At 46.8% G+C, this 27,296-nt stretch overlaps 1 protein-coding gene across 1 annotated transcript in view; it reads left to right on the top strand.

Moving 5' to 3' along the window:
* The window catches only part of btbd11b (BTB (POZ) domain containing 11b), a 156,424-nt gene extending 129,128 nt beyond the window's left edge, over positions 1 to 27,296 (top strand). Inside the window, exons 10-17 of the mRNA XM_038780626.1 lie at positions 3,399 to 3,619; positions 7,959 to 8,137; positions 9,307 to 9,412; positions 10,758 to 10,860; positions 15,506 to 15,596; positions 16,245 to 16,313; positions 24,713 to 24,826; positions 25,599 to 27,296. Of these exons, the coding sequence (XP_038636554.1) occupies positions 3,399 to 3,619; positions 7,959 to 8,137; positions 9,307 to 9,412; positions 10,758 to 10,860; positions 15,506 to 15,596; positions 16,245 to 16,313; positions 24,713 to 24,826; positions 25,599 to 25,808 (1,093 nt within the window). The 3' untranslated portion in view covers positions 25,809 to 27,296. The remainder of the gene's footprint in view (positions 1 to 3,398; positions 3,620 to 7,958; positions 8,138 to 9,306; positions 9,413 to 10,757; positions 10,861 to 15,505; positions 15,597 to 16,244; positions 16,314 to 24,712; positions 24,827 to 25,598) is intronic.

The following is a 27,296-nucleotide window of genomic DNA, read 5'->3' as shown; positions in this document are numbered from 1 at the left end:
CAAGTACGAAGGAATTTTCCTTTTTCTCACATGTCCATAACGTATACTCTCACATCGACTTTTGTTCTAAGCAGGGCGGTAATACCGGAGGTGGTGGATACTGAGTACTCTGCAATCGCAGTGTCGGATCATGCCCCACACTGGGTGCATCTACGGGTTAGTGTGGAGAGAGGGCAACGTCTTCTGTGGAGACTGGATGTGGAGTTTCTAGCGGACGAAGCGATCTGTGGGCTGGTTAACGAGTCCAGAACTACCTGGAAACAAATGACACAGGGGAGGTCTCCGCAGTGACGGTTTGGGGAGCTCTGAAGGCTGTGATCAGAGGGGAATTAATCTCGATATGGGTCCACAGAGAAAAGGCGGAACGGGCTGAGAGGGATAGATTAGTGGAGGAGATACTCCAGGCGGACAGGAGATATTCGGGGGCCCCAAACGTGGGGCTACTCGGGGAGCGACTGAGGTTACAGGCAGAGTTTGGGCTGTTGACCACAGGTGGAACAGTTGAGGAAGGCAAAGGGGGGGGGGGGGGGGGTGCGATTTATGAGGACGGGGAAAAGGCAAGCAGAATGTTGGCTCATCAGCTCAGGAAAAGGGAGGCAGCCAGGGAGATGGGTAAAGTAAAGAGTAGAGGCGGAAATACTGTCCTGGATCCAGCGGGGATGAACGAGGTGTTTAAGGACTTGTGTAGTAAATTATGAGTCGGAACCCCTGGCTGGGGTGGAGTGGTTGAGGCAGTTTTTGGATCAGTTGAGGTTCCCGAGGGTGGAGGAGGACCTGGTGGAGACGCTGAGAACCCCGATTGAGGAAATAATCAAGGGGCTGGAGGGCATGCAGTCGGGCAAGACCCCGGGGCCGGACAGCTACCTGGTGGAATTCTATGAGGTTTTCAGAGATATTGAGCCCACTGCTAGTGAGGGCATTTAACAAAGCAATAGAGAAGGGAGTCCTTCCCCTAACAATGTCGCAGGCCTCGATGTGTCCCGGGGGTGATGGGGGAAGACCAGACGGGATTTGTAAAGGGCAGGCAACTCGAGGCCAATGTTCGAAGGCTTTTAAATATTATGATGCCCTCAGAAGGAGAGGAGTTGGAGGTGGTGGTAGCGATGGATGCGGAGAAGGCTTTTGATCGGGTGGAGTGGAATTACCTATGGGAGGAGCTGGGAAGGTTTTGGTTTGGTGAGAGCTTTATTGACTGGGTGTAGTTGCTCTATCAAGCACCAGTAGTGCCTCCTCTCCTCGTTACAGTTTGCTCTGGCCATAGAAAATGAAAATCGCTTATTGTCACGAGTAGGCTTCAATGAAGTTACTGTGAAAAGCTCCTAGTCTCCACATTCCGGCGCCTGTTCGGGGAGGCTGGTACGGGAATTGAACCGTGCTGCTAGCCTGCCTTGGTCTGTTTTAAAAGCCAGCGATTTAGCCAGTGTGCTAAACCAGCCCCTAAGGCATTGGTCATGGCGTTAAGAGCCTCCAGGAACTGGAAAGGGTTGGTTCGGGGGGGGGGGGAGGGAGGAGCACCGGGTCTCGCTTTACGCAGATGACCTGCTCTTGTATATTTCAGACCCGTTGGAGGGAATGCGGGAAGTAATGCGAATCTTGCCAATTTTTAGGGATATACATTGAATATGGGGAAAAGCGAGATGTTCGTAATCCAGGCAAGAGGACAGGAGAAGAGACTGGGAGAGCTGCCGCTTAGAATGGTAGGGAAGAGCTTTCGATATGTGGGAATCCAGGTGGCCCAGGAATGGGAGGCACTGCATAAGTTAAACCTATCCCAGTTGGTAGAACAAATGGAAGGGGACTTTAAGAGATGGGACATGCTCCTGCTGTCATGGGCGGGGAAGGTACAGACTGTGAAAATGACGGTCCTCCCCAGATTTCTGTTTGTGTTTCAGTGCCTCCCCATCTTCATCCTGAAGGCCTTTTTCAAGCGGGTGAATAATGTTATTTCGGACTTCGTGTGGGCGAGTAAAACCCTGCGGTTGCAGAAAGTGTTGCTGGAGCACAGTCGGGGGGAGGTTGGGTTGATGCTGCTGAACTTCTGCAATTACTACTGGGCGGCTAATATAACCATGATTAGGAAGTGGGTAGTGGGCGAGGGTCCGGCATGGGAGCAGATGGAGGCGGCGTCATACAAAGACACCAGTTTGGAAGCACTGATAACGGCACCTCTTCCATTCTCACCAGCCCGAAACTCCACAAGTCCGGTGCTAGTGGCGGCTCTGAGAATCTGGGGCAATGGAGGAGATATAAGAGAGGGGAGCATCGGTTTGGACCCCAATTTATAATAATCATGGGTTTGTACCGGGTAGGCTAGATGGTGGGTTCCGGAGTTGGCAAAGGGCAGGAATTAGGATGGGGGAATCTATTTATAGACGGGAGCTTTCCCAGCTTGAAAGCTTTGGAGGATAAATTTAAATTGCCAGCGGGGAATGGTTTTAGGTATTTGCAGGTGCGAGACTTCCTGAGAAAACAGGTGCCGGCCTTTCCGCTGCTGCCGCCACAGGGGATACAGAATAGAGTAGTCTCCAGTACCTGCTTGGGAGAGGGGAAGGTTTCAGATATTTACCAGGAGCTTTCGGAGGCTGAGGAAGGGCAAGTGGGAGGATGAGCTAGGAGGAGAGATAGAGGCGGGTCTGTGGGCGGATACCCTCAGCAGGGTTAATACCTGATCATGTGCCAGGCTCAGCCTGATACAATTTAAGGTAGTCCACAGGGCAGATGACACTGGCTGGGATGAGCAGTTTTTTCGGGATAGAAGATAGATGTGCGCAGGAAGCCCAGCAAATCATGTCCACATGTTTTGGGCATGCCCTCAGCTTGGAGGGTTTTGGCAGGGTTTTGCTAAGGCAATGTCCATGGTGCTATAAACATGGGTGGTGCCGAGTCCAGAGGTAGCAATCTTTGGAGTGTCGGAAGATCCGGGAGTTCAGGGGCCGAAAGAAGCTGACGTCTTGGCCTTTGCCTCCCTGGGAGCCTGGAAATGGATCTCATTAAGGTGGAGGGACTCGAAGTACCTGAGCGTAGAGAGCTGGGTTAGTGAGATGGCTGGGTTTCTCAGTCTCGAGAAAATAAAGTTTACCTTAAGACGGTCAATGGTCAGGTTCACCCGGTGGTAGCAGCCATTTGTCAACTTTCTCGGGGAAAATGAAAGTATCAGCAGATGCAGTATTCCAGGGGGGGCACCGGAGGGCTGGATTGTTTTTGTATGGTTGGGGCGCGTGAAGATTGAGATGGAGGGGGAAATGTTTATTATACCACGTTGATGTCATTGTCATTTTTATAAAAAATTTCAAATACCTTAATAAAAATATATATATTTTTTTTTTAAAGTCTTCCGCCATTCTCTGGAATCTCTTGAGCCTTATCCATTTTTTTAAAAAAGTATTCTGCCTGCTTAGGAATGTGTTTCGGAAACTGCTGGCACATTCGGAGAAGGAAACCAGGAACGTTCTGTCCCTGGAGGAGATTCTGGCCGAGGGGACAGATCCCACAGGGACAGCCTCCACTCCCGGAAACTCCAACCGGAACAACAAGGCCCGGCTGAATGTCCTGAGGGAAGCCATTTATCACAGCTCAGAACATGGATTTGTGGACATCAGTATGGACATCAGAGGCTTCGGTTAGTGTGTGTATGTTGATGTCTTTCGTGCTCGCTCTTTTTTTCTCTGTCTGTTCTACTCTGTCTCTTTTTGTTGTTTCCTCTTTCTCTCTCTCCCTCTCCCTGCGTGGGTCTCTCCCTCTCTCTGCCTTCCCCACCCCGCCTCCCACTCTCCAACATCAGAATGGCAGTAATGATTGGTAACACATTACTACTGCACTACCATGCTGCCCTATCCTCATAATCCAATAATCCCAACCAACCCCTCACGTTGTCTCCTGCTCAATTAAACATTTTATTCACACGATTTGGGTGCAAACTGTGTGAATGTGCAAAGAAAGAAGAAAGAAAGAAAGAAAGAAAAATTAGTTCCTGGGCAGCACGGTAGCACAGTGGTTAGCACAATTGCTTCACAGCTCCAGGGTCCCAGGTTCGATTCCCAGTTTGAGTCACTGTCTGTGCGGAGTCTGCACATTCTCCCCGTGTCTGCGTGGGTTTCATCCGGGTGCTCCGGTTTCCTCCCACAGTCCAAAGACGTGCAGGTTAGATGGATTGGCCATGATAAATTGCCCTTTGTGTCCAAAAAGGTATATTGCTTCCAGGAGAGTTCAGGTCCTTTTAGAATTTATTGTTGCGGTTTATTATCAAGGATTTGTTTCTGGGATTTGTTACTGATCGTTACTGGGACTTTTTCTTTGTTGGTTTCTTCCTGAATTTAACAAGATGTTTTTTTAGTGAGAATTGTTATTTTGTTTGTAATTGGTTAAGCCACCACAATCAACACACGTCCTTATTAAAACAACATTTCAGCATGAGGGTTAATAGGAGCAAAAAATAAATAAAGACCCCAGAGCTTTTGATGCATGATTATAATATAATATATGCAACATGTGCGGCCTGGGAATCTGTGCCAGACATCAATCGCTAAAAATTTCATCATAACATTGAATGGTAAATGGGCACTAATTACAGCTGGAATAAGACCATGACCATGGAGCAGAATTAGTCCAAAGATGTGCCAGTTAGGTGGATTGGCCATGAAAAATTGCCCCTTAGTGTCCAAAAGGTTAGGTGGGGTTACTGGGTTACGGGGATTGGCTGGAGGCATGGACGTAAGTATGGTGCTCTTTCCAAGGGCCGGTGCAGACTTGATGGGCCGAATGGCCTCCTTCTGCACTGTAAATTCTATGATTACAATGGGCATTTCCCAGAGTTCGACCCCAGAGGGGTGAAGAACAAACCTTCTCGGCAGTAGTTGATGCTTTAAACACCGCTTTCCCAACCACCCAGCAGCCTCTGTGACTGACACTGAGGAGAATGTGTGGTATGAAGCTGCAAGTTACTATTCCTCTTTTATTTCGGAACAAATTGTCACGTTAAAACAGCAAATCTGGGCTAATGTTGGATTGCAAATCACTCAGTCCACGTTCTTATAGAGATAACATTTTGCTCGGATTTATGAATGGCTTCCTGAAGAATGTAGCTCAGTTTGTCATGTCCCCAGTGCTCTCTCACGTTGTCTTCTGCTCAATTAAACATTTTATTTACCGTTTGGGTGCAAACTGTGTGAATGTGCAAAGAAAAAAGTGAGGAAGCCAAACGGTGGCTACAAAGCCATTAGCTCCTCGGCTGCACGGTAGCACAGTGGGTAGCACAGTTGTTTCACAGCTCCAGGATATCGGGTTCGATTGCCGGCTGGGTCACTATCTGTGCGGAGTCTGCACTTTCTCCCCGTGTCTGCGTGGGTTTCATCCGGATGCTCCGGTTTCCTCCCACAGTCCAAAGATGTGCAGGTTAGGTGGATTGGCCATGCTAAATTGCCCTTCGTGTTTAAAAAGATTGGTTGGGATTACTGGGTTATGAGGATAGGGTGGAAGTGTGGGTTTAAGTAGGGTGCTCTTTCCAAGGGCCGGTGCAGACTTGATGGGCCGAATGGCCTCCTGCACTGTAAATTCTGTTATCTATGATCCTGCATCACAGCAGCACTGTGTCTCTCACACTCACATATTTTCTGACACACTCACACTCTCTCACTCTCCCACTCACACACTCTCTCACACTCTCATTCACTCTCTCTCTCTCTCTCTCTCTCTCTCTCTCTCTCTCTCACCTCACTCATTGGCCTGGATTTTAACATTCCTCCACCAGATGTGTTTTTGGCAAGGGGGGGGGGGGGCGCAACGTAAAATATGATGGCCATATTGCTGCCTACCCTGACCCAGTCCTCACTATAGGTGATGGCCGACTAGGCCACCCATCCTTAAGCCTTTTCAGGCCCTTAAGTGGTCAATTAATAGCCATTCAGAATCTTAATCCGCCCCTCCAGAACTTATACATTGGACACTGGAACAAAACAGGCGAGAGAGGGAAGGCTGTTTTTACACTGAGGTTGATGAAAGGGCAGAAAAGATGGGGTATATTATTTTTGGGGGAGGGATGCCCAGTCCACATTGGGAATCCCTCTCTTGCTTCTTACCCCCCTCCTGTCAGAATCGTACAACCTCTTTGTCCGCCTCTGCCTGATCTCCAAAATGTGTCTCCTTCCCACCCCCTCACCAACCATCCCTGATGGGTGCTGATCCCATTCCATACAAACAGCCCAGGGTTTACCTGGGTCCGGTCAGCTCCAACCTTTGTATGGACCTGCGTGTAGCTCAAGCACCACCCACTATTGAGCTCTGATGCTGCTGGGACTGCAATAGCATCCAGCCAATCAGAAAGACCAACAGATCTTGAGGATAGGACTTCACTGAATTGTTACAGCACAGAAGGAGGCCATTCTGCCCCATCTTTTCTGTGCTGGCTCTCTAATAGAGCAATTTACCGAGTGACACTCGCCAGCTTCACCTCCCCCACTTCCGTAGCCCAGCACATGTCCGCCCCCAGCCCCGTAACTCAGCACATCCTATCCACCCCCCCCCCCCCCCCCGGGTAACCCAGCACATCCTATCCACACACCCCCCCCCGGTAACCCAGCACATTCTTCCTTTTCAGATAATGATCCAATTCTCGCTGGAACATCCCAATTGAACCGGCCTCCACCTCACTCTCAGGCAGCACATTTCAGACCCCAGCCAGTCTCAGTGTGAGAAAGCTCCCCCCCCCCCACCCCCGGTCTTGCTTTTGCTTCTTTTGGTGGAAGTCCCACTCTGCTTATTTAGGTCATCCACATTTGTGGGACAGCCTATTTTAAAGTCAGATGTTTGCTAACTGACTTTCTAACCGGGTGTGAAGAGGGGTCCCCCCCCCCCCCCCCCCCCCCCCGCCTGCCACGTGGGTTGTAGCTCCTATGAGGTTCTAATCTGAGGTCCCTTGGGTGCGTGTAAAACATCCATGACACTAGTTTGGGAGTTCCCTTGCCAACCACCGTGTCCTGGCCAATGCCTGTCCCTCAATCAACAGGTCCTTATGATGTTTGTGGGATCTTGCTGTGTGCAAATTCCCTGCCATGTTCCCTACAAAAATTAGTACTTCAGAAGGGAAGGGCCAGTTCAGTGGATACCCAGGGACTTTCTGCCCAGACTTAATCAGGACAGCTTTGGGAGTTTCTGCTTCTCGTGATGTATTACCAGAGGTACTTGATCACCTCACTCCCAAGGCGACACGGTTCGCAGTGTTTAGCACTGCTGCCTTGCTGCACTGAATACCTGGGTTCGATCCTGGCCCCGGGTCTCTGTCCGTGTGGAGTTTGCACATTCTCCCAGTGTCTGCATGTGTCTCACCCCCACAACCAAAAGATGTGCAGAGTAGGTGGATTTGCCACGCTAAATTGCCCCTCAATTGGGAAAAAATTTCATTGGGTACTCTAAATTTATATTAAAAAAGGAAAAAAGAATTACCTCACTCCTGACGATAAGTGGTGAGTAACTGGCAAAAGCACTCCTCCCCGACCCACCCCCAGGCCATCCCACTTAGCTCACCTCCCTCTCAGCGATTCTACCTATGAAAGAACCATCCAGACACCCCCTTTATGTTTACCATCCTGCCGATCCATGATCAGGTATTTCCATGGACCACACCATCCTGACTTGGAAATCTATCTCCTTTACTGTCAATGGGACTGAATTCAGGGATCTCCCCCCCCCCCCCCCCCCCCCAAACAAGCTAACAGTATCTGTGGCGAGAGGAACAGAGTTAACATTTCAAGTCCGATGTAACTCTCCTTCCAAGCTGTATTTTGCATGTTGCCAGGTGAAATATTTAATGCGGAAAATAAATTTGGAAATAAAACTCCATGTTGAAACAGTGGGAGATTAACCCACAGGGGGGGTTCCAGCTCATGAACGGTGAAGTCTGGTCCAGTAATCTGTAATGCAGTTGCTGCTATACGGGTACGTGTAACACTGCCTTTGTCACACAGGCGTTCCGTGGAACCTGCACTCGTGGTTATTGTCCCTGAACACCGCTTTCACACAACATCGGAGACTTGTAATCCAGTGTTTACTGAAAGAATTTACCACCATCAAGGAGGAAGAATACAGCGAGCAGCTCCTCTTACAGGGTCTCCCACTCATGTTTCAGATCCTGAGAGCCAGCAAGGTAGGAACATTTGACAGTCTATGCAAAGAATGCGAGCCATTCACAAATCTGTAAACCTTACAAGAAGCGCTTTAAACTAACTTGGCATAAATACATTTCCACCACTTGTTTCCAAATTTGACGGTCGAATAGGGAAACCAGCAAGAGATACATGATGATGACAATTTGTTGTAATTGGTGGGAAATAGAAACTGAGAACATCCGAGGGGACTCTTCCTGTGTCAGCCCTTTGAAAACTGTCCGATTAGTTCCACAAATAAAAGCAGAGCGCTGAAAAAAACTCGGAGATTTGGCAGCATCTGTGATGAGCAAAACCGCATCAACGTTTTGTGTTGAATCGGACATTTTTCAGAATAAATTAACAACATTCAAAATAAAAGTGGAAACTGTAATCACATGTGGCTTCCTTCAGGTGATGCCAGAAACCTGTGTCTGTCCAAGAGTCGAGGCTGACTTGAGCAGTTCCAAAGAGTCATTTTGGACTCGATGTTTACTGTTTGTCTCTCTGCAGGCACTGCCAGATCTGCTGAGTTTTTCCAGCACTTTCTGTTTTTAGTTCAAATTTCCAGCAGCCACATTATTTTGCTTTTAATTAGTTCCACAGCTGGATTGGAGCATGTACGGGAAACACGTTAATATAAACTAAACTGTTTAAGGCACTTCACCATGTGTATATTTTGGAGGGATTGTTTTCTTTCTCACAGTGATTGAAGAATATTCTTAAATAAAAGATGAGTATTTTAAAATTTGAAGTGTTGCCAGATCGGGAGCCTGGACATACGAGTGAGGGGGTAATGGGACCCGATGTACATTAGGACATGGGGGGGCATCAGAGATTTGGATGAACTGAATTTTGAAGAGGTTGGAAGACTGGAGGCTGGCCAGTGCAGCATTGGAGTAGCCAAGTCGAAAGGTAGCAGAGGAATGGATAAGCGATTCGGGAGCAGATGAGCCGAGGCAAGAGCGGAGACGAGAAACATTATATAGATAGCAGGAGCCATTCTTGGTGATTGAGTAACTGATACTGTACCTTGGATTCTTCCTCTGAAAGTGCTGTGTGCGCTCAGGTTTCAGTATCAGGATAATGATAACTACATTTTGCAATCAATCTGAAATGTGCAAATTCTCACTGCTTTATTCTGTCTCATCCAATTTCAATCTGATTTCAGAATGAAGCAATCAGTCAGCAGTTGGCAGCGATTTTTGTCCAGTGCTACGGCCCTTACCCAATTCCCAAGTTTACAGAAATCAAACGGAAACAGATTTCTCGCCTAGGTATGCAGTCAGTTTGCTGTAATCTAACCTTGGGTGTGAATTACTGGCCGAGTTACGCTCGAGTGATCCGGGAGATCTTGGGAGAGGCCTCGAGCAGTCTTTATGCCTCGCAAGAACTACCCAGACTTGTGTTCTTTTTTGATCCCGTGTTTTGCATTGCGTTTTTTTGAGCCCGTGGTTTTTTTTTTCATAGAATTTACAGTGGAGAAGGAGGCCATTCGGCCCATCGAGTCTGCACCGGCTCTTGGAAAGAGCACCCTACCCAAGGTCAACACCTTCCCCCTATCCCAATAACCCCACCCATCACTAAGGGCAATTTTGGACACTAAGGACAATTTATCATGGCCAATTCACCTAACCCGCACATCTTTGGACTGTGGGAGGAAACCGGAGCACCCGGAGGAAACCCACGCACACACAGGGAGGGTGTGCAGACTCCGCACAGACAGTGACCCAAGCCGGAATCGAACCTGGGACCCTGGAGCTGTGAAGCCATTGTGCTATCCACAATGCTACCGTGCTGCCCTTGCATTGCTCTAATTTATTCCCATGTTTTGCATTTCTCTATTCTCTAATTTGGTCCTGTTTTGTGCGCTGTAATTTAACCCCACGTTTTCCATTGCTGCAATATAACCGTGTTGTTGTGGGCCAGGGTTTAGGGAACCCCAAAGTGTATCATGGAGTTCACCTGACCCACAACTTTTAATAGATTGTGTTATGAGGAGCACACGGGCCACTGTACAGGTGTGGTACAGCAGAAATGAACTCGAGTTCACCTTTTTAAAACATACAGTGAACATCTTGGCAACCATCAATTTAAATACAACCCCCAAAGAATACAACACTAAGTAATCCTTGAGCTTTCCTTTCAACATCCATAAGACTTAAAAAACAAAACCTTTAACAGAAGCACCTCAGGTTTAACTTCATTACTGAGAACAGTTACCACGTTGAAATCAGCAAATGGACACTCATTAGCTTGCAGAGATTCACACACATGCTGCTGTGATTGCAGCTTCTCCAAAACTAAAATGAAACCAAACCAACCCTGCAGCAAAAAGCCTAAAGTGAAAGTAAAAAGCTGACAGACAGCCCAGCTCCACCCACTCTCTAACATCAGTGCAGTAATAAACACTCATTTCTTAAAGGTACTCTCACTACAGATATTTATATACACACCCATTTATAAACACCCATTTCTTAAAGGTACTCTCACTACAGATATTTATATACACATCCATTTATAAACACCCATTTCTTAAAGGTACTCTCACTACAGATATTTATATACACACCCATTTCTTAAAGGTGCTCTCACATGACATTGTGTTTTACTTTGTTTCAGATCCTCACTTTCTGAATAACAAGGAGATGTCTGATGTTACATTTCGAGTGGAAGGGAAACCATTTTATGGTCATAGAGTGTTATTGTTCACTGCCTCACCAAGGTAAACCACTCCCCTTAAAACCTATTTGGAAGCAGTGTGTGGAGGAGGGATGTTTTATTTAAGTGTGGAACTCCAGGATTCTCGGTCATCAACAACAATTGATTTGGTAAAATGTCCTTCTTGGAAAAACTTAGCTCGGAGCTTTACGTGTGAACAGACTTCTACCAGTAAGAGAGGTGACCAATACCAAGTTTGAAAAGGTGTGTTTGAGGGCAGCTTTTAAAGGAAGAGGGAGATGTGGAAGAGTGTGAGGCAATTTCAGAGAGATAAGGGTCCATGGTGATAAAATGTTGGGAAGAGGCTGGGTGAGAGCTGGGCAAAGGTTTTAAATATGATCTGTTCAGGGAAATAGCATAACCGTGAGGTAGATGCATCTATCTCACAGCTATATCTAGCAAAATAATTGAATGGATAGTTAGGGAAATCCTGAACTGTAGGAGTCTGAAAACAAGCTCAGAATGGGATTGGGCCCAGTTCAGTAACTGTGCTTGATCGCAATGAGGGTGGGCATTCGTAGTTGATTTCAGAAAGCCCTATGCAATCTACTTGTACTTCTGGATAAACGTCAGTATAGTTCCACATGAAAGGCTGTCCCTTATTCTTGAAATTGAAATTGTCTGAAAGAAATGAGCAGTAACTAGTTAGTGAACAGATAAAGGACTGTAGGGAGTCCCAACAATCAATACTAAGTAGAAGACTGAGTGAAGTGGCTCAGGTATCGATATGGGGAGACACACAGAGGAAAAACACGCAAGATATAAATATTAAATAGGGAGTTGGTTCAACGTCCTCTGCACCCCAACATGGTACAGGGAATTTAGAGGTTCCGAAAGTCAGGTGACATGCATGTTTGATGCTGGGAATATTTTAACTAATTCTGGTTCTTTAATAATGTTTTAAGAATTGTCGTATTAAGCACATTGGACCAAATTTACCCAAGCCCTTGCTACAACAGGAATGGAATGGTGAGGGGATGCTGGGAAAATAGTGGGGAACCACATGGGGTGGGGTGTCTGACGCATGCCCGCTGCCAGGAAGGTTTTGCTCGCGTGGGCAGAAACGCAACGGACGAGCAAGCAACCTGCAAGGTTAATAATAATTATAATCTTCATTGTCATAAGTAGGCTTACATTAACACTGCAATGAAGTTACTGTGAAAAGCCCCTAGTCACCACATTCCGGCGCCTGTTCGTGTACACAGAGGGAGAATTCAGAATGTCCAAAAGGCACCAAGTGGGGAACATCTGGAGAGTTTGCCAGCAGTTATCTTGTGGTGGAGCAGTACCCATTGTAAACCTTGCTGTGAAGTCAGCTTAATGGAAATGGTGTCCCTGCAGCAGTCCAAGGGCCAATGGAGTCTGAGGCTCCATCACACAAATAGGGGTGAAAATACTGTTTGGTTCTACTTTTTCAGAAAATGTAATTATTTTCATGCCCTCCATCTTCCTACCTACCTCAGCAGCACCTACCTCTCCTGATGGAGATGTCCAAGTGCTAGAGCTGCCAGCCCTCTGGACCAGCAGCTGTAAAAACCACCTGCTGTCTTTGATTGGACAGTGAGCTCAGAGCAGACCAAGTAGACGGTGACCTTTGGGGAAAACAATAGCCAAGCCAGTCTGGTTCTGGGTAAGTGTGGGGTCTGGACCCCATTTAATGCTAACACCCCAGGATCTGGGCCATTGAATGCTCTTAACCGACCTAACGTCTCACACTTGGGCAGAGGCGGTGGTTTGGGACCGCTGAGACTCGAGGTTTGAAGCCCTTCATTCAGGTGGAGTTAAGAGGAACAACTTTGGGGAAGTGACAATTTTGTGACGGGAGAGAGTGAGGCTTAGTTCATCATCTGGGGGCAGAGCCACAGATGGCGCAACCTCTGAGGAGACACTATTGACCACGGGTGTCTCGACGTCAAACTCCTGCCTCCAGATGGCAGAGCTCCAGTGCCCGAGAAGACTGCTTCTGTACCGGGGGACGGTGGATCACCTGTGCCAGGTGATGCAAGAGTTGTACCACATGGACTGGGATGTCACCCACTGCCTGTGGCCCTTTACTGCTGCTCTGAACGTCTGTGACTGGCTCGCCTCAGGGCCGCACAGCTGATCTGTGCGACACACCCTAGTCAGCAATGCACAAGTGTATAAGGGAGGTCACAGATTATCGGTTTGTGAGGGCCCACATGTACATTAACTTGGTCTGGGACCAGACGAGCCAGAACGCCAGGACCATGGGTTTCACCGCATAGCAGGCATGCCCCGGGTGTAGGGTGTCATCGACTGTACCCACATGGCTCTGCGGTCTCCATCGTAGCATAAGGCACCATTTATGAATTGCATGGGATGCCGCTCTCTCGATGCTTAGCTCGTCTGTGACCACGCGATGCGCATCATACAGGTGGTGCCCTTTCCTGGGGAATGTCCATGGCGCTAGCATATCCCAAATGTATTTGAGGGAGAGCAGCGGCTGGAGGGATGGCTCCTCTGGGAGAAAGGGCACCCCCTCAGGAGGTGGCTGATGATGCCAGTGCGGATTCCACAAATACAAACCTGGGTAGGGGATGTCACGCTTCTGCTCCACGCCATCCAGGAGCTTGGTACGGATTCCCGCCAAACATAGAACATAAGATCATAAGAACTAGGAGCAGGAGTAGTCCATCTGGCCCCTCGAGCCTGCTCCGCCATTCAATGAAAATGAAATGAAAAAATGAAAATCGCTTATTGTCACGAGTAGGCTTCAATGAAGTTACTGTGAAAAGCCCCTAGTCGCCACATTCCGGCGCCTGTCCGGGGAGGCTGGTACGGGAATCGAACCGTGCTGCTGGCTTGCTTGGTCTGCTTTAAAAGCCAGCGATTTAGCATTGTGAGCTAAACCAGCCCCTAACCCAATGAGCTAAACCAATGAGATTATGGCTGATCTTTTTTTTTTTTAAATTTAGTGTACCCAATCATTTTTCCAATTAAGGGGCAATTTAGAGTGGCCAATCCACCTAGCTGGCACATTTTTGGGTTGTGGGGGTGAAACCCACGCAAACACGGGGAGAATGTGCAAACTCCACACGGACAGTGACCCAGAGCCGGGATCGAACCTGGGACCTCAGCGCCGTGAGGCCACAGTGCTAACCCACTGCGCCACCGTGCTGCCCTTGGCTGATCTTTTGTGGACTCAGCTCCACTTTCCGGCCCGAACACCATAACCCTTAATCCCTTTTTTCTTTAAAAAACTATCTATCTTTACCTTAAAAACATTTAATGAAGGAGCCTCAACTGCTTCACTGGGCAAGGAATTCCATAGATTCACAACCCTTTGGGTGAAGAAGTTCCTCCTAAACTCAGTCCTAAATCTACTTCCCCTTATTTTGAGGCTATGCCCCCTAGTTCTGCTTTCACCCGCCAGTGGAAACAACCTGCCCGCATCTATCCTATCTATTCCCTTCATAATTTTAGATGTTTCTATAAGATCCCCCCCTCATCCTTCTAAATTCCAACGAGTACAGTCCCAGTCTACTCAACCTCTCCTCGTAATCCAACCCCTTCAGCTCTGGGATTAACCTCGTGAATCTCCTCTGCACACCCTCCAGTGCCAGTACGTCCTTTCTCAAGTAAGGAGACCAAAACTGAACACAATATTCCAGGTGTGGCCTCACTAACACCTTATACAATTGCAGCATAACCTCCCTAGTCTTAAACTCCATCCCTCTAGCAATGAAGGACAAAATTCCATTTGCCTTCTTAATCACCTGTTGCACCTGTAAACCAACTTTCTGTGACTCATGCACTAGCACACCCAGGTCTCTCTGCACAGCAGCATGCTTTAATATTTTATTGTTTAAATAATAATCCCGTTTGCTGTTATTCCTACCAAAATGGATAACCTCACATTTGTCAGCATTGTATTCAATTTGCCAGACCCTAGCCCATTCACTTAACCTATCCAAATCCCTCTGCTGACTTCCAGTATCCTCTGCACTTTTCGCTTTACCACTCATCTTAGTACTGTCTGTACTCATCTTGGTGCTGACGTCCTGGCAGCCGACTGGACTTAGGACAAGTGCTGGGGAGGTATTTAAAAGGAGTCCCCCACTGGTTATAAGCAAATTGGGTGGCATGGTGGTTAGCACTGTTGTTTTACAGTGCCAGGGTCCCAGGTTCGATTCCCGGCTTGGGTCACAGTCTGTGTGGAGTCTGCACGTTCTCCCCGTGTCTGCGTGGGTTTCCTCCGGGTGCTCCAGTTTCATCCCACAAGTCCCAAAAGACGTGCTGTTAGGGGAATTGGACATTCTGAATTGTCCCACTGTGTGCCCGAACAGGCACCAGAGTGTGGCAACTAGGCGATTTTCACAGTAACTTCATTGTGGTGTTAATGTAAACCTACTTGTGATAATAAAGATTATTATTGTTAAAAAAATCAGAGGCAAGTTACCATGAGAGTGTAATGAATCACACAGGGGAAAAAACTAAATTTGTTAAAAAGGCTCAATATTCGGTGAGTTTTCTCACCGGAACCGACACTTTTGAAAAATATGGTGAGATTCCGCCCCTTGTGTGTCAGGGCATCCTGTTTGGAGCCTTGTGTGTGTGTTGGCCTTCTTGTGAATTACTGTCCACAGAACTAATCGCTCTTTCTAACCCAGTCTTATCTGTGTCTTTAGGTTTAAGATGCTGCTCTCAAGCAGGATGTCTTCAGACAATCCATCCAGTATTTTCATTGAAATTGGCCACATCAAGTACAATATATTTAAGGTAACCAAAGCAAAACGAAACAGCTTTGCACAAAATGGATCAGGGAGATAGAGAGCTATTGTCAGGTGTTCAGCCACAGTTCCCTTCTGCCTCCTTAAGAACAGAATTTTGGCCGGAAAAGTCTGACCTTTTTGTTCTCTCCTTGAGTATATGAATAAAATAAAGAAAAGAAAAGCCCGGAGTAGTTAGCTCTGAACATGTCCAGCTTGTACCCAGCCCCCTGTACTGACAACCTCCTATCCTTTCAGCTGAATTTGTGTTTCTAACTCACGTTTTATTCCTTGGATTAGATGCATCTCATGCACAAGTCCCACCTTTTCACAATTGAGCCACATCGGATATTTTAGAACCCTTCCACCAAAGTTTTATTTTGCTATAATTTTAGTTTTATTCTATGTTGTATTAATTGTATGTGAATTATATTGTGAAGTTGCGCAGGTTAAGGGCATTGTTTAGAACTTGTAAAGAGAGCCTGCTGGGATGCTGGGTGTTTGTAGGTAGAAAGCAGAGATTTGTAATGCTGCTTTCTTTAAATAAACCTACTATCAAGAAATTAATTTGGGTCTAGTAACTTTCTTAGCTCCTAATTTGAAACCATTTATCATTTTGTTCCTGCTGTTTGTAATTTCTAAATGATTCTCTCTACAGATGGTGATGCAGTATCTTTACTACGGAGGGACAGAAACTCTGCAGATTAGAAACAGCGATATATTGGAGGTGGGCTGGAGTTTACATTGCTTAAACCTGGTTATTGCTTGTTACTGATATAGGCCTCCTGGTCCAGGTGAAGCCCGGGGAATTCAGGACCTCCGTATGAAAATAATTCCGATAATTCCCAAATATCACCAATCACTGATCCTCACAGACCCTGGTGTGTTAGGATTTAGAATTTATCCAACAAGTAGGTCACTGATCCAATTATGAGCCCACCCCAACACCACATGACAAACCAGGGGCTGGATTTTCCGCTGCCTCAGGGACTCCGCTAATGGCGGCAAGTAGCGGAGAATCCAGCGTCAGGCAGAAAATGCCAATCCCGTTCGGATACTCCAGTCCCAGGCTGGGAAGAAGGTTCGTGCCCCGTGCTAGCAGCAGGATGCAAATAGACCCATTTGCATCCTATTTTCGCACCATATTTTCGTGGGCCTTGTGATTCTCCAGTTCTCTGGGCCGGGGATCACGTGGCGAGAATTGGTGCCGGTCTTGGCAAATGTGGCCCCGATGCAGTGAACTTTGGGGGGTGAGCCAAGGGGGTAACTCTTCCAGGGAGCCACAGGCCACCCCCCACAACGCAAGACCTGCCGGCCTCTCCCCAGAGACCCCCTAATTAACAAGACCTTCCCAGAAAAGAGACCCCTGTTTGGAAGCTAGAGAGCAGTCCACACAGGCAGTGAAAAAAATCACTGCTTTAAAACTCACCTGGGCAATACCTGCTGGCTCAGACAGGGGAAGCAATACTTGTGAATTCCTGGAAATAGAAAGCAAGTCAACTGGGTTTAAACTCCCTCAGACAATTGACTTGCAAACCATTCATTCATTTCTCTTAGAAATTGACTTTACTCGTCTGTAAAGCTTGTTATTTATAAACATTGCCTTACTTTCACAGCTGCACTTCCAGACAGGGGTCTCTCTTCTGGGTGGCTTCCAGTCATGGGTCTCTCTTTTGGCAGTGAGGGGGGGGCATTGCTTTAATTAAGGGGTTTCTGAGGGTTCATTTTAATTGGGGGTTCGCCGGGAGGGTCTCTGTTTGGGGAGGGGGGGGGGGGGGCAGGGGGTGGCCCAGAAAATCCTGGGACTGAATTGTGCTGTAGGTGAAGGGGGGCCTGAATTGCATTGTGAGGGCGAAGGGGGGTCCAGCTGCCTGACCGTGCTATCGGCCTGCCTGCTCAAAATGGTGGCCTGATATCGCAATCCTTGCCCTGCACAAATTTGCATGCCTTAGGATTGGGAATCACTTCCTGATTTGTGCTCCTAGAAAATCTGTTGCAATTGAACTCTGGCGGGAGAACATAGTCTCCCAAATGGAGAATCCTGCTCCAGAAATGTCAGTGCAGTACCGGGCTCCACAGACTGAGGTGTCAGGTATGAAGGAGCCTGGGACAGTAGTTTGGACACTCCCATCTGGTGAATTTTGTAAAAGTATTTGAATGTTCCTGAAAAGGGAGACCTGCTGTTGAAGTTTTTATTCTTGCACTCATCAGGATAAACTCAAGAATACCAAATTTCAAACAATCACAACAATTTATGCCACAGGAGAAAGGGGGCTGATTAGTTGGCAAGTCAACTAAAATATTTCAATGAACAACTGGGATAGCCTCAAACAAATGTCCAAAAATTGCCCAGATAGAAATTCCATCCAATTAACATTTTGATTCAGTTTTCTGACAGTACAGATTCCACAAGAGCTTTGGTGCTGATGGGGGGGGGGGGGGGGGGGGGGGGGAGACTGCCCGATTAACAATCTATTCTATTCCTACCAAAGTCATTGGAGTGTGGAAAACCGGCCGGATTGGGATTTACTCCTCACTTTATATCCTGCCCGGTTCCACTCTCCAATGACTTTGGTAGGAGTAGAATAGATTGTTAATCAGGCAGTCGATCTGATCCAGTCCATTTCCGACTGGAAAGTCTGATTCCTGTCATCCATCCCCGTCCCTGACAACTTTCCCTCCAACTTTTGCTTGTAGTGCCTATACCGCGTGCTGCCTTTATGATTGAAATGCGGCCTGTCTGTTTCCTGCGTGGCGCATTTCCCATTGCTGCGGGGCCACGGTTTGTTCTCCTCCCAAAGAAAGAACCGGGTCACAGGAGAGCCAGGACAAAACAAACTGACCAGCAGACCGGTTCCCCTTTCCTACAATCATTCCGAGAACCCCATACCTGGAGCCAGTGCCGAAACTAGCTATTTAAACAGCCCCTTTCCCATTCATGTCTGTACTCCCCATCTCTCAGATTCCTCCCTCCTGTAGGAGGATATAGATAAAGACTTTAGGAGGAGATGTGAAATAAAGGGTTAACATCAGAAGCAAACATGATGCTGATGTAATAATGATTCAGATCACAATGCTAAAGTTACTGTTCATGCATTCAGTAAAGGACAAATCTGGAATCATTCTTTGCCTTAACACTGGTCTATTCACAAAGCCACAGAGCACTTCCACATACTCCCCTTTTCCTTCCCCCAACAGCAGTGTAAACCAACTCTTTTTTTTTTAATTCGTTCATGGGACATGGGTGTCACAGACTATGCTAGCATTTATTGCCCATCAGGGACAATTACGAGTCAACCACATTGCTGTGCGTCTGGAATCGCATGTAGGCCAGATCAGATAAGGATGACAGATGTCCTTCCCTAAAGGATATCAGTGAATCAGATGTGTTTTTTCGACAATGGTTTCATGGTCATCATTAGACTTTTAATTCCAGATTTTTAAAAATTGAATTCAAATTTTGCCACCTGCAGTGGAGGGATTTGAACCTGGGACCCTAGAGCAGTACTCTGGGTCTCTGGATTACGAGTCCAGTGACAATGCCACCACCTCTTATATCCTTGAGAATAATTCCCTAATCTTTCCCCAGTTAGCTGCTCTCATTTACAAACTGAAATATGCACTTAATTGTAACAGGATTCCAATATTAACACACATGATTGAGAGGTAAGAGTGCCCTAGAAGGAGAAGCTCCACCATCGTACAGGGGTCCAATTGCGTTGTAAATGCAGAGTTATGTTTTTAAGCAACTACAGACACGAGCAGCACACTTTGGCAGAAGAGACAATCTCCAAGATTTGTCTAGACCCCAGCCACACAATGAAACACGGTGCAATGAGTAAAAGACCCAGCGGACCTTAAAAAGCAGATTCAGGTCTGGCCAGAAAAGATATTCTCGAAGGAAGGACAAAAGAAAAAAAAAATTGGGACTCACCAAGACATTGGAACATCATGGGAGCAGCAGGTACAAACTGAGACAGAGACCTGGAGACCGGACAGCAGCGAGCTCAGGCTTGAAGCAGCAAACAGCAGCACAGAAACGGGAACAATTCCAGGGCTCAGCAGAAGCATTTCCGAATGCGGAAGGCTCACAACAACCCAGAGCTGGGACAACTGGAGAAAGAGGTTCACAAGGTGCAGAGCTGCTTTAGGGTTACACAAAAACATTTTTTTTAAAATCAAGTCAGTGCAATGATATGTATATAGGTACGCCAGTGAAGGGTTAATTATTACATCTCAGTTTACTCAAACACTAGAGGGCAACACTCGTTCCCAATATAAATATCAGACCTCGGGAATGCTGGTTAGTGGGGCATTAGCAGGGGAGACAGATTGATCACAATGCGAGGAGTAGTTTAGATTGGAGAGAGAGTTAACACGAGGACATCATTTGTAATTACTAGATTATAGATTACTGCCAAAGTCAACCTTTCTTTAGTTATAGATCAGTAGTGTGTGCAAACGTTATTTAATTAATCGTTATCCAATAAATTAGTTTTGATTCAATCTAAAGATTGATGGTTTCTTTGTCATCAACTCAACATCTGGATCAAAAGGCAAAGAATAATGACATATTACCAGCAAAGGTAATATAACAGTCGGTACACCGCTTGATGCAGCCAAGACGTTGATGAGATGTCACCTTCTTATGAAGAGGTCCTGGAATCTTTAGCGTCCATGGGAATCTAATAATTGAGTGCGCTAAATTTAAGAAAAATAAGCAAAGGCCAGGCGAAAGCATGGATTCGTCATCAATGATCTCTATAGGCTGGCAGGGAACTGTGAATTCGGAATCTTAAAGGAGAAGGTGATTCATGGCAGAGTCAGATTCCGCCTCAGAGATGAAGCATTATCAGATCTCTTATGGACAGGAGAGGATTTAGCACTAGTTAAAAGCAGTGCAGATTACAAGGCAGACAAAACAAGGGAAACCGAATTGGGCGTTTGTTCACCGGGGAAGGAGAGGTCCTATGGAGAAGATAGTGAGGCCATGAAAGATAGAGCGAGAGCACACCAAAGTCCAAGTCCACCAAAACAGAGAAAAGTAAGTCAACTGGCATTTTGAAATATATTTTAAATACAAATGAGAAGAATGTCCAGCAAGGGGGCAAAGTGCCACAACGGTGGAGTAAATAGGCCATTTGTCACTCTAAAGATGCTGACCCCCTGTAAAAAGAGGGGAAAAATTATAAAACTGAGCCACACACAAGAAGTGGAAGGGACTAACCTTCCTGGGCGAGGTAAATGACACTGAAAACAAATATTGAAATATTAAACTCAAATGTGGGGTGGACGCCCCACAGAGTTGAAACTAGACATGGAAGAAGGGGTTTCTGTTTTACCAGATTAAGTCAAATAGTTTCAGATTATATTGCAACCCTCATCTATGAAATTACAAGGTCCTGGTGGATCGACTTTAAAAGCAAACAGCAACTCGTGGCGAAGCTGAAATATAAAGATTGACAAATTCTCAATCCTCTGTTTATTCAAAGTCCAGCATGGCCTCTACTCAGCAGCAAAACATGCCTAATACTGAAATGAATCGACTGACTAGATGAAGTTGACAGATCGACCGAGGGAAGGAAAATCTCCACAACTAAGATTGTACAGGATTAAGGCACACCAGGGTATCATAAGGAGAAACCACAGCCCGTTAATATCCTTGGAGAGAAAGCCAATGGAAACTTGGGTTTAGTACTCGGATCCTGATGAAGAATCAAAAAGACTACAGCCATCCAGGAGAAGAACACTCACCCAATAGACGGGAGAACACGGAATATCCTCAACCTCAACAGGAGATCAAAATCGGAGCATGGAGATTGATCAAGGCACCTTCGAGACGAACACCCTGTGAAGTCAAGACTTTGGGGCCGATGTCCAAGGATGTAATTATGATGGGGATAAAAACTTGCGGGAAAGTGTAGAATAAAGGATTAACATGACCAACATTTTTTTTTTCAATTAAGGGGCAATTTAGCGTGTTCAATCCACCTACCTTGCATATCTTTTTAAGTTGTTGGGGTGAAAACCCATGCAAACACGGAGAATGTGCAAACTGCACACGGACAGTGACCCAGAGCTGGGATCGAACCTGGGACCTCAGCGCTGCGAGGCAACAGGGCTAACCCACTGCGCCACCGTGCTGCCCTTAACATGACCAACATACATGTTGCAGACGTAATAAAGATGTCAGATCACATGACTGAGAAGTAAGAGAGATCTATCAGGCTCAGACTGAAAGCTTGTGTATAGCTCTCCAGTTACACATTCCAGTTTTCTCTCCAGATCTTGAGGCTCAGGTGGCGTGTTTTACACCATCACTGGTGGTCAGGGGTCTTATAGACTCATAGAATCTCAACAGTGCAGAAGGCGGCCATTCGGTCGGTCAAGACTGTACTAACCCTCCGAAAGAGCACATCACCTAGGCCCCCTCCCCTGCCCTATTCCTGTAACCCCAACTGACCTGCACATCTTTGGACACTAAGCGCAATTTAGCATGACCAATCCACCTATACTCACATCTTTGAACTGTGGGAGGAAACCGGGGCACCAGGTGGAAACCCACGCAGCCAGGGGGAGAATGTGCAAACTCCACAGAGTCATGAAGATCAGAATTGAACCTCGGCCCCTGGTGCTGAGGCAGCAGTGCTAACCACTGTGTCACCATGCTGCCCTCAAATGTTACGCCAACATTTGATTAATGAGTGGTTGAATCCCAGGTGGAATACCGTGTTCAATTCCGGAAACTTTGAAAGGATCTCAAAGTCTTGGAGAAGGTGCTGAGGTGATTTACTGAAATGACAGCAGGGCTGAGGGGTGTCCGTCAATGTGGAGAGACTGGGGAAGCTGGGTTTGTTCTCCTGAGAGCAGCGGAGATTTCATAGAAGTGCTCAAAATCATTAAGGGCTTTGGTCGAGTAAGTAAAGAGAAACTTGAGGTCACTGGTTCAAGGAGACTGACAAAAGGGCTGGAGGGGAGAAGAGGTGGATTTTTTGACATAGTGAGTATGATGATATGGTGTGCGCTGCCTGAAAAGCAGATTCAATAGTAACGTTCAAAGCTGGGAGGGGAGGGAGAAGGGAAGGAAAGAGAAAAGGAGAAGTTTTGCTGTGTGGTTGGGGTCCAGACAGGACTTGGGGATTAACTATTCTCCCAAAGACTGCTGCTCGAGTCTGTAGTTTCTTAAAACCATTACTCTGTATTTACAGCACACATTTACACATTTGGGCCTCTACAGAGGTTGAAGCCTCTCCTTCCAGAACTCCGAACATTCATATGAATGGTGGCAGTGAGCCAGGCACCCGGGTTCAATTCCAGCCTTGGGTCACTGTCTGCGTGGGTTTCCTTCGGGTGCTCCGGTTTCCACCCACAGTCCAAAGATGTGCCGGTTAGGCGGATTGGCCATGCTAAAAATTGCCCCTAGATGGGGTTACAAGGATAGGTTTGAGGGTTTGGATTTGTTGATTTGTTTATTGTCACGTGTACCGAGGTACAGTGAAAAGTATTTTTCTGCAAGCAGCTCAACAGATCATTCAGTACATGGGAAGAAAAGGGAATTGAACAAAATTCAAGAAAATACATGAGAATACATAATAGGGCAACACAAGATATACAATGTAACTAAATAAGCACCGGCATCGGATGAAGCATACAGGGTGGTGTTAATGAGGTCAGTCAATAAGAGGGTCATTTAGGAGTCTGGTGACAGTGGGGAAGAAGCTGTTTTTGAGTCTGTTCGTGCGTGTTCTCAGACTTCTGTATCTCCTGCCCGATGGAAGAAGTTGGAAGAGTGAGTAAGCTGGGTGGGAGGGATCCTTGATTATGCTGCCCACTTACCCCCCGGCAGCGGGAGGTGTAGGTGGAGTCCATGGATGGGAGGCAGGTTTGTGTGATGGACTGGGCGGTATTCACGACTCTCTGAAGTTCCTTGCGGTCGGGGGCCGAGCAGTTGCCATACCAGGCTGTGATGCAGCCCGATAGGAGGCTTTCTATAGTGCATCTGTAAAAGTTGGTAAGGGTTAATGTGGACATGCCGAATTTCCTTAGTTTCCTGTGGAAGTATAGGCGCTGTTGTGCTTTCTTGGTGATAGCGTCAACGTGAGTGGACCAGGACAGATTTTTGGTGATGTGCACCCCATGGAATTTGAAACTGCTAACCATCTCCACCTCGGCCCCGTTGATGCTGACGGGATGTGTACAGTACTTTGCTTCCTGAAGTCAATGACCAGCTCTTTAGTTTTTCTGGCATTGAGAGAGAGATTGTTGTCGTTACACCACTCCACTAGGTTCTCTATCTCCCTCCTGTATTCTGACTCGTTATTCGAGATCCGGCCCACTATGGTTGTATCGTCAGCAAACTTGTAGATGGAGTTGGAACCAAGTTTTGCCACGCAGTCGTGTGTGTACAGGGAGTAGAGTAGGGGGCTAAGTACGCAGCCTTACGGAGCACCAGTATTGAGGACTATTGTGGAGGAGATGTTGGAGGAGTCATTCTTACTGATTGTGGTCTGTTGGTCAGAAAATCGGGGATCCAGTTGCAGAGTGGGGAGCCAAGTCCTAGGTTTTGGAGCTTTGATATGAGCTTGGCTGGGATTATGGTGTTGAAGGCAGAGCTGTAGTCAAGATAGTGGGTCTAGGTAGGGTGTTCTTTCAGAGGGTCGGTGCAGTCTCGATGAGCCGAATGGTCTCCTTCTGCACTGAAGGGGTTCTATTATTCTATTCTAACTCTCTAACATGAGCACTCTCTTAGAAAGTCCAGGATCGGTTTGCATTATTGTGGGGAGAATTTATGAGCACCTAATGGTGACCCCCCCCCCCCCCCCCCCCCCTGGGTGTAGGCACACACTATATGTGGATGTTTGCATTTGGACACTCTCAAGTGCCAGTGCAGAGGCATACCTTAGTTTCTGTATTTGCTGTTTTACTCACACCAGGGATGGTTTAATTTACAATCTGGGTATATTTCCTCCTTAATGTCCAAGTAATGACCAATTCCCTCTGGATATTTTCAATTACTGCTGCTGTTGGAAATGTGCCTCTGTTTATTTTATTGATTTTGAATATAAGTCACTCACTGACCTCAGTGTTGTGTTCCTCTCACTGATCTCTGTCATGTTTCTGTTCCAGTTATTATCGGCAGCTACATTCTTCCAGCTGGAGGCTCTGCAGCGACACTGCGAGGTCTTGTGTGCAAAAATCATTAGTGTTGACAGCTGTGTCGAAATGTATAAGCACGCAAAGGTGAGGGTCATTCTCAAACCTCATTTCTCTTTCAACTTTATTTCCCTCGCTCTCGCTCTCTTGCCCCCCCCCCCTAATTATCTCTCACACTTGTTTCCTCTTCCTGATTCTCTGTCCCCCCCCTCTCTCTCTCTCTCTCTCTCTCTCTCTCTCCCTCATTATCTCTCCCCCTCATTCTCTCTCATCTCCCCCGTCATTCTCTCTCATCTCCCCCGTCATTCTCTCTCATCTCCCCCCTCATTCTCTCTCCTCTGCCCCCCTCTGTCTCTCTCCTCTCCCCCCCCTCATTCTCTCCTCCCTCTCTGTCTCTCTCCCTCTCTGTCTTTCCTCTCCCCCTCTGTCTCCTCCCCTTGTCTCCTCCCCCCTGTCTTCCCCCTCCCCCTTGTCTTCCCCCTCCCCCTTGTCTTCCCCCTCCCCCTGTCTTGCCCCTCCCCTGTCTACCCCTTCCCCCTGTCTTCCCCCTTCCCCCTCATTCTCTCCTCCCTCTCTGTCTCTCTCCCTCTCTGTCTTTCCTCTCCCCCTCTGTCTCCTCCCCCCTGTCTTCCCTCTCCCCCCTCATTCTCTCCTCCCTCTCTGTCTCTCTCCCTCTCTGTCTTTCCTCTCCCCCTCTGTCTCCTCCCCCCTGTCTTCCCCCTCCCCCCTCTACCCCTCTGTCTCATGCCCCTCCCCCCTCCCCCCCAGGAATAGGAAGTTGGGAATGGGTTGGTAGTTTGCAATGAATGAGGTCCGTTCCCATTAACCGGCTGACTGTATTTTCTTTGTCTCCCTGCAGTATGTTGGAGCTTCCCATCTCTCTGCATTCTGTGAAGGCTACTTCCTGAAGAATATGGTGTCTCTAATGGAGAATGAAGCTTTTAAACAGTTACTGTACTCCTCCACGGAGGAGTCACAGGGACAAGATGTACTGTGTGCTTTAGAGACTGCACTGATGACAAGGATCCAGTCAATACATCTATCAACCTCAAAGGGATCCATCGTGTGATCCAGACATGGCTAACTTGATTAGTTTAAGACACTATGGATTAAGTTTTGAATCTGATGAAAAAATAATTCATTTCTCGAAGAAGTGTGGGGACGAGTGACAGAGTAGGGACAGGTTCCATTCCAGTCCTCTCTGCACTGCTTTTTAACTCTGAACATTTCCAAGTGTTTTTCAAAGTCCCAGCCAGCTTCTGGTCATCAGAAGCAACTTTAATCATCTCTTGGGAAAACGAGCTTGGTGCTCCAGTGAGGAGACTGGTCTGCATTTGGGTTGGAGCTGTGACTGTCTCCACAAGCAGAGTCTGGGCTCTTGACCTGTTTCATATTCACTGTGACCACGGCGCCCCTTTGGTGGGCACTGGAGGGACGGAGGTCAGGACAAGTGAGGAAACGTCCGACACACTCGCAGGGTCTGAAAGTTTGGTGGCCAGTGAGGGAGGGGTGAATATTCCTTAAGTGAAGCGTTTCCCCAGAACCCAGAAGCCTAACCTGGAGGTGGTGGCATGCCACTACTGGAATAGTAACCTAGAGGCCCAGGCTCAGGCTCTGGGGACATGGCTTTAAATCCCACCACGACAGCTGGTGGAATTTAAATTCAATTAATTAATAAAAAATCATTTTAAAATCTGGAATGGAAAGCTGGTCTCTGCAATGGTGACCATGAAACTATCATTGATTGTTGTAAAAAGCCATCCGGTTCACGAAATTCCTTTAGCGAAGGAAATGTGCCATCTTTACACGATCTGGCCTACATGTGACTCCAGATGCACAGTCATTTGATTGACTCTGAACTGCTCTCTAAAATGGCCACTCAGTTCAAGGGCAATTGGGGATGGGCAACAAATCTTCCAAATCCCATGAAAGCATAAAGAAAAAAAAACTTCACCTCGAGTTCTTGATTTGGAGCTCTCAGCAATTGAATTGATAATTGTGGATTTATCAGTTTACTTGGGTGATTTTTATCTGTTCGACCTCAGAGTGGAGAGACCCATCAACTTTAACTAGACTTGAGACACGTTTTGTAAATCCAGGAGCTGGAGCCAATGGCAGGATCTGGTATTAGTGTGACATTAAGAGAGTGCGTCTGCTCCAGGAACTGTATAATAAATAATATTGTTATATTTCTTTCATATTCCTTCAATAACAATTTGTGATATTACAAAAATATTTTAGCTGTGATCAGACTGCGAGAGTTTGAAAGTGGACAATTGTAAAGACTGTGACTGTGTCAAAGGCAGGATCCAGAAAGGGGCCAAACAACAGTTACTTGTAAACTCTGACTTCACACGAGGATTGTGCGATTTCACTCGAGGTCTGATGTTACAAAAAAGACGTCTCATTCTCAGCTTGATGATTATTTATTTGTTCATATTGCAGCAAATAGCAATGCCCAGGAAGTGAGAATATTTTAATTGTTTTAAATTATGGATTGTAATATAGATTAGCAAAGTGAATGTTTTTCTATAAAAGACGGTTTTAAAATGCTCAA

This window comes from Scyliorhinus canicula, chromosome 20 (assembly GCF_902713615.1).
Source record: "Scyliorhinus canicula chromosome 20, sScyCan1.1, whole genome shotgun sequence".
NCBI classification, from domain to species: domain Eukaryota; kingdom Metazoa; phylum Chordata; class Chondrichthyes; order Carcharhiniformes; family Scyliorhinidae; genus Scyliorhinus; species Scyliorhinus canicula.
The sequence above is the reverse complement of the archived record's forward strand: the minus strand, read 5'-3'. Positions and strand labels throughout refer to the sequence as shown.